At 40.5% G+C, this 12,813-nt stretch overlaps 1 protein-coding gene across 1 annotated transcript in view; it reads right to left on the bottom strand. All coding sequences in view use genetic code 11, as the record gives it.

Annotated features, from left to right (window-relative positions):
* Window positions 1–584: 584 nt before the first annotated feature.
* Window positions 585–12,813, bottom strand: part of EGR_04203 (Paxillin) — a gene marked incomplete at both ends in the record, with an annotated part of 17,628 nt that continues 5,399 nt past the window's right edge. The window contains 7 exons of the mRNA XM_024493452.1: window positions 585–854; window positions 1,563–1,677; window positions 2,225–2,343; window positions 3,633–3,806; window positions 4,760–5,053; window positions 5,162–5,312; window positions 7,030–7,066. Of these exons, the coding sequence (XP_024352153.1) occupies window positions 585–854; window positions 1,563–1,677; window positions 2,225–2,343; window positions 3,633–3,806; window positions 4,760–5,053; window positions 5,162–5,312; window positions 7,030–7,066 (1,160 nt within the window). The remainder of the gene's footprint in view (window positions 855–1,562; window positions 1,678–2,224; window positions 2,344–3,632; window positions 3,807–4,759; window positions 5,054–5,161; window positions 5,313–7,029; window positions 7,067–12,813) is intronic.

The raw sequence follows: 12,813 nt of genomic DNA on the forward strand, positions 1-12,813 counted from the left end.
TGATCAGATTAGATGCAAAGCTAAATTGCTTTGGGTACGGCTCCTCAAAGAAGCCAGGAATATTTTGGATAATTTATGCTATTTTCACATTCCCAGTTATCTGCGTTTTTCAGCTGATCATTTGTACCATCAATGTTCCTTCCCAAATGAATCAAACAGTTGGTTCAAAAACCCACTTTTGAATAAACATTTTAAATAGTTTTTCAATTTTTTATTAATCTTGGTGTTACAAATACTATTCAATTGTCCGTTTATCCCGTTAAGTCCTTAAAGCAGTCAGTTAGATTTGTGCGATCACATAATGCGCAATCGAATTCCAAGTGTCAACTCACGATAGCAGATTGGGACTGAGGAAATAAATTTCAGAATTTATTAAAACAGCACTGCAAAAGCAAGTATGCAATATACAGATGTGATCAAAGTAAACATTGTACAAAAAAGAAGCAAGCCACCTCCAAATGCCACAGCAGTCGTTGGTGCTACTGACTTAGCGTAAGTAGAAATGTCATGATGATGAGGAGAGATTGTAGCGGCAAGGTGTATGAAAGCCCACGTAGGTGCGGAGAGACGATCAGAACGAGGCCTCAACCGAAGAGCTGGCGAAAACAGGAGTCGCAGTAAGGCTTGCCGAGGCGCTCCTTGAAGGTGCCAGTGCTGAGCTGACGCAGACAGTAGGTACACACGAAGTGTTGCGGATGGTACCGGTTGCCGAGCGCATTGATGCATCGACTGCCCGAGATGGGCTCCTGGCAAGCTGCACACACCATGCCCAAGTTGCGACGGTGGTGCTGCTCGCAATAAAGATAACCATTCTCTGCGTAGAAGCTACGACCTGTCAGTTTCAGCCCACAATCCTAGGCGCAGAAAAGATAATTCCGTAAGTGCCGAATGTTAATTTACCATATACCTCACAAAACGAAAGTCTCAAATATTGTTATCAACAGATTTCTTTTGTATATCATTATTCAACACTACGCGAAGGAGACATTATTCTCTTTGCATTATTTACTTAAAGGACCATTGTTCTGCATCATTCGTGAACGGTAACGAAGGATTGCAGCCATTGGATGGTAGAATACAATTTTACAAAAAAATTATTCATTAAAAGACTAGGGCGATTTGCTTTTAGAAACTGTTTTGAAATGTCAATTTAACTTAATTTATTACGTCCTCGAGATCAAAATCCTGCACAAACATTAGAACCTGTTCAAGTAGTGAGGCAATTTAAGGAAATAAGACGCATTGGAAATGCCTACACAGCCCGAACACTTCTACAATCTAAATCTGATGTTTAATTAGTCTTCCCTCCCCTAAAATACACCAACCCTCGAATTTAGGATGAGTATGGTGTCAAACAGACCTAGACATGTCTAGTTCGTCTTTTTTCAAACAATCTCATGCACACAAAGGGCCATGACTTGGAATGAGTATGAGCCGCTTGAAGCAGTAAGGCAATCCCCATTTCATCCTAACCACCTATTTTTGAGGGTTGAAAGCTATTGCGACCAAAGTATTCTGGTAAATTCAAGTTAGTGCTACTTTATCTAAGGTATCTGACTTACCTTGCATTTGAAACAGTCCTCATGCCACGGTTGTTCTAGTGCAGTTATATATGCGTCGGTGATGGGTTTTCGACAGCCACCACACCTTTCGCCAAACTTGGAGTAGTAACAATTTCTAAGCAAAGAACAACGGTACACTAAATTAAGTAGTGCAATACGTTGATTGCTTGTTTAACTCTCGTTTTTGGCAAAGGAGCCGCTTAAGCGCTCCATCATTGCTATGCCCGTAGCCCCAAGCCCTACCGCGTATCAAATATATATATATATATATACATTCTACCCAAGTATCATGTCTTCAATCATTTCCAGGAAAGTCTCAGAGCGCTACAGTATATTTGTATTTTTATTTAACCTTACCTTAAAAAAACTAGAATTCTTAAGGTAATATGTGCATTTAGGCGTCTAAAATGCCTCAAATGCAACGCTTTCAATCTTCCTATTCAAGCTCACAATTCATCTTAGCGTTGACGTTAATATTTGTTGAGAGAACCTCAGTAATTAGCAAAATATGCAAAATTCTATCACATTTTTATCATTTCATATTCACTTTGGAGAAAAAAATAAATCTATATGAGTGAATGTGACCATTGCGTTTATGTGACAAATCGTCAGCACCTTTAGATTGCAGTCGTGAAATAATGCACTGTAGTGACTAAGCTTACGGGCAGAAGACCTTGCCCTGATGCTCGTGAGCCGTGGCGTTGTCCACGAAGGGTGTGTGGCAGCCCTGGCAGAAGAAGTGGTCCGGGTGCCAGAAGTAGCCCATCGCCTCCAGACAACGCTAAACACAGTCACACGGGTTACCCAACATAGGTGGTCTGTTTTAGTTTTAGTTAAACTAATTTGGGAGTGCTCTGCTCTGCACACTGAAAACTTGTCCCTTTGAGCTCAAAAGTAATTCATTAAAAACTACTCACTTAAAAATGAAGATTAGCATTGAAGCAGATACTAGTCATTTGCCAAAGAAGGAAGTGCGAAATATGTGTATATTGGGTAAACTTTCTTTCCCCCCTGAAGTATAATGTAAGTCTTTCAGTCGCTGCTACGGAATTTAAATGTTCATTGATTCCAATAGCCTTCTGCCAAGGAAGTTGTCCCTGTTAGATGAAATCGGTTCATGCAAGGGTTATGTCCCCTACTTGGAATTAGCCGGAATTGATGCGGACGTGAAGAACTGATTCATAAAATAATCGCAGGTAAAGATTGAGACCAACTAATTTTCGCTAATAGTTGGTCCAGCATTTTCATCGTCGGGAAAGTTACATGGCGGTATTACTTTTCGTTCTCTGGTATTCAGAACCCCTAAAATGGCTAGTGGCAATAAAATTGTCATGCCCTTGTTCTGTTTTGCCACCGTTATTTATGATCTGAGTTGGATATAGAAAAATGGAGTGGCAATTACTCATACACGCTTCCAAAACATTTACAATGATATGATATTTACCAAAACTAGGGAGTGAAAAATAAATCATATTTAAATGGGCTATGCGATTGTGCAAAGCTTGGTGCTAGTGCCTTTCTTGAAACCAGGGGCAACATCTCTTACCTCTGCTACTGTAATATCTCAGGGTCAAGGTGACGATCCTAATCTTGGCCTCAAAACACTATAAGTTTTTGGGATAGACAGCAATTTTACCGCTATTTGCATCATAGCACCTGTGAGTTAACCGCAAAGAGGAGATTGAAGCTTTGACACCAATCAAGTCTAATTGGACACCCAGTGAATGTTCTTTTATTCATTCATATTCAGTCTTCCATTGGCAAAAAGTGTTATTTTAACTTCAAATGTTATGTTTTGTGTTATTTAGAATGTTATTCTAATTATGTGCACTATTGAACTGGATTTTCCAACCACTGCGTGTGAATCTACACATCGAATATGTGAGAATCTAAACTTGCCTCAATGGCAACGCAATAAGAGCATTTTGGTCTTACCCCCAACTGATGTCACCATAGGTAGGGCAGGGCCTGCATTCACGCCAATATACTGGCACCAAAAGCAAGTCCCCAAATTGCCGTTGAGGGCCGTGTGGGGGAGTAGAGGGTGGTAAGGAGTGTTGTGGAACTTACATCGACGATCGCCTCACCACAAAAGGCGCACTTGGGCGCGAAGAGGGAGAGGTGACACTCGGTGCAGTAAGGCGCGCCGTCGTGCTCGTAGAAGAACTCCTCCACTACATTCTTCCGGCAGTACGCACAGTTGAAGTGTTCCGGATGCCAGACTCCTCCCAGTGCCGTTATCACCTTGTCACACAAAAATCAGTTGAGCGAATCAAATTCTATTTTGTAAGCCTGCTAGTAATCAACCAAACGTCAATCCACACAAACGCGGCCTATTACGAGGGACGTTAAAGCTGAGTCGGAAATTTGCAGCTTACAGGCGCACAAAAAGACGTTACGGTTGTGGTATTACACACGATAGCAAGTGTCAATTTTATCCCGTCAAATGCTGGTAGGCGGTGCGCGCTTCATGGATCAGTCTAGGGATGGTTAGTTGAGAATACTGAAAACAGTGATAGTGGGTGGATGGAACATGGTTCAGTCAAGTTTCTTGTAAAAAAAGAGAAAATTCGCACAGTTCAATGATGGAATGCTAAGTCATAGATAGTCACCTGAATGGTGTGAGACTCAAAAAGCGGTTGTCTTTGTGTCAGTGTTGTTCCTAACCTTGGTATTTTACAGCCCACGGCCATCATTTTCCCAAATGCTCGTCGCATGGGGTGCCTAATCTTAAACCCATAGTCAGTTCAATAACTGCACAAGAAGCAAAAAAGTGTGCAAATTGGAAGAGTTGCTGGACCCTGAAACAGTTCACCACAGATGTCTTAGGATGGCTCAACCGTACTAACAAAAGTTTGGCTTATCTTCTAGTCTGGAGGAGTGCCTAACTCCATTTTCTAATTCAAAATACTTGAATTTTACGTACAATTTAACAAATTATCTTATAATATTATTGGCAGTCTGCTTGAGACCAAGCATTTTACCTTGAAAATGAAGATATTAGATACCTACCTATTGCTAGTATTGCCATGTCATATGCATGACAACGTAAAAGCTGATACCTATAGCAATAGATCAAATTGGATGTAAACCGCTCATACTGTACTCTTTGGTGGATGATATACTTTTTTATGTTACAATGTGAGATCAGTAGATGATCAAGAATGTCTTGCCAAAGCAAAATCGTACAGACCAACCTTTCCAATGACAGGCTGATTACAGTGTAAGCAGAGGGAACCACAGTAACCCGTCCGTGGCGAGGTTACATCACTGCTATTCGGTCGTGAGGATGTAGAATTGCTGCTGGATTGTTTTCGAGGATAGTGAGTATTATCTGTGGGAGTTTGCTGTCGAGGCTTCGTCACCTCATCCACAGGCTCTTCCACAAAAGCAGAGGCCTTTTGTGACAGGGGACTACGTTGGGCAGAGGGAGACGAGGTTGGTTGCAGATGCTGATTGTAGGGCAATTTGCCACCGGTAGGGGGGTGTTGCTGAAACTAAATACCAAGCTTCTACTTTGGACTCAGAGGTTTCATGTATGAGAGAGCTTTACTTATTAGTGATCAGTAGTTGTAATTCAACCCTTGCGAATAAAATACCTTAAGTTGTTGAAGCGAGGCCATCAGTTCATCCAACTGCTTGCTAGCATGAGCTGCAGCCTCCTTAGTCTTCTGAGACATGGAATCAATTGCCTCTCCATCAGTTGTTTTCGTTCCATCAGGTAAGCCCACTTCTGACGTCTCGAATTTTCTAAGAGCATAAAAGACTAGTGATTGGCAGCAAATAGTAGCATTGCCTTTTTGTTGTGAAATTCTGTAGAAAATCACAAAAGTGACATCACACTTTCCCCTAAGAAATATGTTGTCCAAATCATGCACAACTCTCTCAATTTCCAAACAACGTTTCAGTTAATGTAGTTTTAAGTAATCTTGGTATTGTACACGTGGTTCGAAACTCCGCTTGGTCAAATGCATAATTGTACATTTAAAGTATTTAATGACCCATGTATGCACTAAGAAGGAGGAGACCAAATGTTCAAATTTGAGTAGGAATTCCTCCCATTAATTTGGGATGCAAACCAAAGCGGGAAATTAGCTCGGCTAGAAATAATCGCCTAATTTTACTTAATAGCGTCAATGCTTAAAATATTGAGACCGCTCTCAAGGGTAGCATGCGTTACAATAGTAGATAGCTGAACTTTTTCCCGTGCTGAAATTCACATGGTGAAAACCGTTTGTGTATGTGTAAAGTTAACGCTTGGTAAACAAACAGGTGAAAAGATCAGCGTGCCGAAGAGCCTCCATGACATTCCGCGAAATGGCACACCGCTGCCGGGGCGTTTAGTCATCGCATTCTGCTATATCTGGGCCGCTGCCTCGGAAAAAGACTGGGATGGTAATCAAAAAATACATCAAATGGTACACTGGACTCGCATTCATTAAAGCATTTCGATACAAATTAGGTTGGCAAATAGTCTACTTCACCTACCACTACCACCTACGACGCAAATTGCGAGTCCATCTGTAAAGCCATTAAAATAAGTTACTGGACCTAGATCTTTGCCACCAGGAGGGCTTTTTTGTTTTGGCACAGAGCAATTTAGGGAGCGGATTGCCATTTTCAAAATATCGTTCGGTCTGGAGTTTACATTTATGCTAAAGGCATTTGCATTTTGACAAATGACTAAAAAAGCTACATCATTTCACAATTATATTTTTCTTTATTTTTCCAAAGAAAAAACGACTATAAAAGCTAACAGCGGAAGTTGTGAAGCTAGAAATTGTGCACTCACTAACTGCAGAAACATAAGATGCCTGGCTGTTGATTCGAGAAAGAAGAGGTGGTTTTCATCACGCAACCCTTTACTCTGTTGATATCGAACACCTAAATGTTTATACCTCTACAGGTTTGATGAGGTAAACCCGGAGAGATGCTGTCGTTTATCGTGACAGTCAAGCCAATTTGAATGAAGGTACAACTGCCAACCACCACCGAGAGCTCTATCGGAGTGCCTACAGGGGTTACAATACTCTTGCCTTTACTTCGTTTAACAGTGCCTTTCTGAGTTGGAATGCATTAGGAATTATTTGGGAAGGTGACTGAATTTTTAAATAGAGCTAAGCTGCTAGCGGTGCGCATTCTTAACTAATCGACCCAACAGTCCCCTTTCCGTAGATAGCGAGGCATGCCGAGGTGGAACAAATGCATTCGTCGCTGTGTGTATGCGTATGCATGGGTAGTGTGCAAATGTACACACGAAAATATTTCAATGAGTGTTGAACTCGTTGCAATGTGATTAATCAAAACAAGGCAAAAAAAAACTAGGTAAAAAACAGTTTCTCCAGTTCGACGGTATCTGCATGAACTTGGATTAAACAAATGCAGTGCAACCATCAAATCACTGAGCAATTTTCCACAAAACAAGTTAATCGAATTTATGTAAGATATCACTTTGGAGGCAACTTACTCTGATTTTACTTCGCAGTTGATGCACGGACTGGTGTCTAAAATAATGCAAAATGCCAGGATTTAGTAAGGTAGTGGCATTTATAAGTTATGTTCCGACAGCCCCATGTTCTACATCAAAGTAACAGAAGGGTGGCACGTTAGGAAAGTACTTACATCCAATACGATACAGCTAAAAGCCTAGCAGTTCTTATTTTCACCTTTTTTAGCTTATAACACTCATACAATATTTTTTGATTCAAGCAGTTATAGGTCCGAACCGACATAAGTATCCTCATTTCTTAAAAATGGGAGTCGTAAAATGCCTTATTCCAATATAGGTTCAACATTCATTCATCAGCATTTAAGGTGATGCAAAGCCATAAAACAGACACCAAACCACTGCTGTGATTGTAAAGGTGGTTCCAGAACAGAAGTTGAGAAATTAAATCTCAGAGAGGATACAACTGGATTTCATGATTGCTTACGGCGCTTGGGGATAATTTGATACATTATATAATTTCAAGGCACAAAAGTCAGAACAACTTACAGGAAATGAAACGGAAGTTGGGAAAGTTAAACCCCCTCTCAATAAAATGTTTTATAGTTTGTGTAAGTAAGGACATTCTAGAAATGCTTATGCAACACCCATATAACCACTATTAACGAATTTTAAAAGGATTTTTCAGAACAGTTTGAGCTCGTCAACCAATGAAAATTCGATGAGGTTGGTAATATTAGTTGGACACATAAAATGGGTAAAAAACGGAGGTTGCTATAGTGATTTAAAGAACGCGTAGAAAATACCAGATCTTCGGCCAAAAATTCGGATTATTTGGATCTACGTTGCGTTTGTGTCTTCGATACAAAAAAAAACGGTTCAAATAGTCAGTTTAGTGTTCCCAATGAGTAATTATCTTACCAAAAAGACTCTCGTAATACGAAATGACGGGGGCCGGATATGCTAGCCTTAGTCTTGCTATTGTGTTTCTTCAAGCAGATCACTCATTTATCCCATCAATAAAAAGGAAAAGTGTAAAGCAAAATCTAAGCTACTTCCGGTCATGTGGGCTGACACTCAAAAATCAAATGGTAAATCGTCGTATACGTCTGATGTGTGGAATGGGCGACTACTGACTTACGACGCAGAGACAAATATTTACCTTACTTTGCCTCCTTTGTGATGAAGTGCAGAGATTAGTGCACCCTTAACAGTTATCATGACTTCTAGACTTGCTGAATTTTCAATAGGTTGTCGCAAGGGTGATCAATTTGTCTTAATCCCAGTAATATGTGAACAATACACTAGCTATGTGTTACGGTGTACGAACAATGAAAAGCTGTCGAGCAAGAGATGGGCGTTAATCGTTAAAAAAGTGGCCTTACTAAGGTCTCATGCGGAATTCTCTTTTTAACCAAAAAACGGTAAGATTGAAGATTAATGATCGTCGCGGATTATCTTGACAGTATTAAGCGAAAGGGAGGAAGTAACGCGAACGCAACGGCCTCAAGTAAGCAACCGACAGACAGGTGCGATACCAACACCTATGCACAGTAGATGATAATTAACCTTTTCTTGGGCACATATACAGAGCCTCAGTACGAGGATGGCACGGCAACCGTTTGGGTAAATAGGCCAGAGGAAGGAAGATAACGGGGCAGAGTGAGGTCACGTCAAGCTGGGTGATTCACCACGCCTCTTCCCATGGGTCGACAGGAGAGGCGCCAATGATTCGACCACATGCGGATTTGGGGCAATATAATTCATACTTTGACACCTTTGGTACTTTCCTATTACAAGGCTAGCTAAATGTCAAACACCGAGTTATAGAAGCAAAACATGGAATTGAGACCACCGGTTCATCGCTATTTATCCTTGTATGTGCTTTCAGTCGGAAACAGACAAGGTAGGATATCCCAGTTACATTAACTGTGTTAATTGTTGTTTCATCAGAAGCCGCCGAAGTAAAAAGGTGTAAAAGGAAGAATGTAAGAAAATAGTTTGGCATGCGTTTTTGGAGCGAAATTCCTTGCTTGGTTTGCAGACGAAATGCCAATAGCACTCCGCCTGGATATGAGAGAACAAAGAACGGTTTAAATTTTGATGCACATAAAGCATAACTAATTACGGTAACATTAAGTGCTGTTCTGTTGCCCGAATTGGCCTATCGCTTCAAATTGTACTAATACCTCAACGAAAAATTTCACCTTAATGGTGAAATGCACATTCACATTTCACCACGAGGTAGCTACATTTAATTAGGACTAATCAAATGTTTAGTTCTTGCTGACATATGAGAAGTGAGAAGGATGACATTCTTTCAAATAATGTTCCCAAGGTGATGACACCAGTTTCATGATTTATTTCGCATGTATTTTTAAATATCATGACGAAGTTCCAAGTGCTTCGCTTTCCATTTAACTTTGAAGTCGGAATTTTGAATAATATGAGAACCGAGCATGTATCCAATGCATTCATCACATCAATAACACAGTTTCCATAGCTTATTCCCACCGAATTCATAATTGAAATGAGGATCCTACTAATTATCTGTTGCGTGAGAGCTTCTCAGGCAACAATGTTTAGTCGATGTCAGGTGGTCTGCTTACCTCCAAGTAAATATGAACCGCGGACAAGCATCACCGAGGAAGGATAGAGAAGACTAGACTAGTGGGCTGGAGTCTACATTAGCCAGCTAGCCGCTGCTACTGACAGAGAAATAACAACGTTTAAGTCAAATTTGAAGTTTTATTTGGACGGCTCATGAGAGGATTTCTATAGCCTTTAGCAGAATGTCATTAATCTAATTGTTATTTTAGAATAAATGTTAAAGGTGGTGTTTCATCTGTGCAATTTGTGAAATTCTGTACAAATGTGTTCGGCGTTACCTCGATCCACATTAGAGGCTTATAATTAATAATTCCCCGGTTGCACCACAGGCAGAGGCATGGCCACATCTCTATCGCATTCCCTTTTATCTTAGTTGCATCCAAGAGGCCTCGGTAATTAAACTGGTATATAATAATAACATCAATTCCTCCAAATAGCAATTGCGTTGGTAGACTAGAAAACTGACCGGAATAACGCCCTGTGAGAGGGGACGAGCAATTTTGTTCGTGTCACAAACACATGTTCGGAAAAACACAAATACACACAGATATGCCAGACCGCCAGCGTTGTGGATAATTGTTATTACCCCTCGTATTTGGACGCTATGGAAATTTATGACACAAATGCTGCATTGTGCTAGCCAGAATGCATAAAGTAGGCGTATAAAGAAAATTTCTGTTTTGGGCAGGGTAACAGCCAAGTGGTGAACTTGCTGATCACGTTCGTACATGCCGAGAAAGCAAAAGGTCTGCACGATAAATGATGCTTGACATCTCGATTATAAGGAAAGGCGCAGAAGCAAGACTGACTTAATAATTTTCGCCTCCCTCAAAGCTGCCGAGTAGTGTTAGCAACCAGCAGCTATATTTTAAAACAGACCAACATCTGCGTGGTCTAAACTACACAAAACTGTTTAGTTGCTAGTTGTTCAGAATTTAGAAGCATGATTACCTGTTTAAGGCATTAAAAGGGCTTGATGGGATCGCATTAAAATAAATATATATTGCTTCGCCTACGCTTTATCATATTTTAATCTGTACTTCGAGTAAGACAATAAATCTCACGAAAAGGAAATGTTACCGGAAAACGAAAGATGGGTAGAAGGAGTAGTATCTCTACAATTCTTATCTAAGAGGCATGTAATAACTAAATGACTTGGAGAGGAATTATTGGCACTCTTCAACAAGGCACTTCAATTCCAATCATGCCTATGATAACCTAATAGCCTTTTAGATAAAGCAAATCCCCTAACATTTGGGCAGAAGAACTTCATCAAGTAGTAAAAATACACGGTTTGCAAGATAAGGATTTGCTTGTACAATAGCATCTCGTGCAGCCTTGGTGAAACGAAGTGACCAGACTGTACTCAGGCATACAAAGTTGATCAGAATAGATTAATAAGCACCATCCCACTAAAGCGCATTAGTTACACTACCTATGCTGTCATTCCGTTAAAAAATGATGAAATCAGCAGTGTCGATGATGGAAGATTGAACACCAGAGCAGGTAGTTTTTATTAATCAGGTGTGACATCAACTGTCAAATACGTATAACAATTTACCAACGACAAGTTGGCACATTAAGCCTCTACAAATACCTTGTTAAGCTTAGAAGCCCATGTACCGAGTTACTAATAAGAATGGTATCCATTAAAGGGATGCTGTCAACATAATTACGCTAGAAACATTCAACGAACACTGACCCCATAAAAGCCTAATATCTTGGATTTCTTTACGCTTTGTTGTTCACAAATAAAGTAGAATGGTGAATTAGTGCTGGCATCCTTCCCGATAGCGCTTGACTCAGTGACGGATTGTGAAATCGCTCACAATTGACCTGGATCAACATGTTGGTTGCGGGACAATTCATACCAATTCAGGTTTTTTAAAAAGGCATGCTTATATGTAAAAAATGATAAGGGTCTTATGAGACATTTTGCCAAGATTTTACTGCACATATTGCTCTTTAAAATTTCGCTAAAAGGAAGTCAGTCAAAATGACAAATGACGACTACGCATTAATTGCACAACGAACAATGCGTTTGAGCCAAAGGGTGTGTTTCATGCTCAGCTCCAGTGACACTTCGCACTCGTTGTGACTGACTTGTGCATGAGGCAGGAGCACTGCATGACTGAGGGATCGCAGGGTGATCAATTAGGTAGGTCATCGAAGTCCTGCAGTGAGGTCCTCAAAATGTAACAGTCAAATATCAAAGTAACTAGGCCTTGCAATGCTGTTTGCTTTAAGGAAAGACTTCGCAGCCGAGACTTAAAAAGTGCCTTAGGCCTTAACACTGGGAAGTGTCGGTTAAGTCACACTTTAATCAGGTAAACAATCTATAAAGAAGTCGTGCATATAAAGAGAAAGGTGGCCGTTCGAAAACCTACATACGATCTAAGTTAAGGCTCTCTGCTGTAATATGTAGGTGTGGAAATTAGTTTTATTTCGAGAACTTAATAGCAAAATTTACAATTCTTGCGTACAGATTTAGTCTAAAAACGATACCTTATAAGAGTAGTCATGACTTAATGACAGCTTTGCCTAAGAATAAATAGAATCATTATATGTACTGGCTAAGAAGCGCCTCAGGCGTCAGTGAATGTCCAATCTCAAAGGCATACGTTAGGTCAGCGCTTTTGCATTTAAAATATCAGTAAGATCTTGACGTTGTTTGAACACTACAATGTAATACCATTCTTAGCCAGCAACAGCAGATGGTGAAATCAACGTTAAGATACAAAAAATAGAATGTGACAAAAGTCATTGCACAAGAAGCTATAACAGTCAAATTTACAGTTAACTGTGAAGGACGATTGCGGATGTATTCTGAGTCCCAGTGTAATACGTTAGCGATTCTTTTAACTCCCAATTTCTGTAACGAGCCACTCAGGCACTCCATCACTGCACCTTCGCCAGGTGAGCTGGCCTCTGGGCCATGCTAATAGCCCCAAGTCGTTCAGTGCGTCGGCAGTACATATTCTGCTCGAGTATTACGTCTTCTTTCGGCTTTAGGGAAGTCTCAGGGGACTACGTTGGTGGCAGAGGAAGGCAAACTTAAGCTTAAAGGACATCTACCCTAATTTTAACTTAGACCCTAACGGAGTGGAAGAAGTGCATATTGGTGCGAAGAGAAGAATCGGCGACGACTCCCAACAAAAGGGCTAAAATAGCCTTTATCTTCGGCAACTACCCCAG

The sequence above is a fragment of the Echinococcus granulosus genome (assembly GCF_000524195.1).
Source record: "Echinococcus granulosus chromosome Unknown EG_S00025, whole genome shotgun sequence".
Classification (NCBI taxonomy): Eukaryota; Metazoa; Platyhelminthes; class Cestoda; order Cyclophyllidea; family Taeniidae; genus Echinococcus; species Echinococcus granulosus.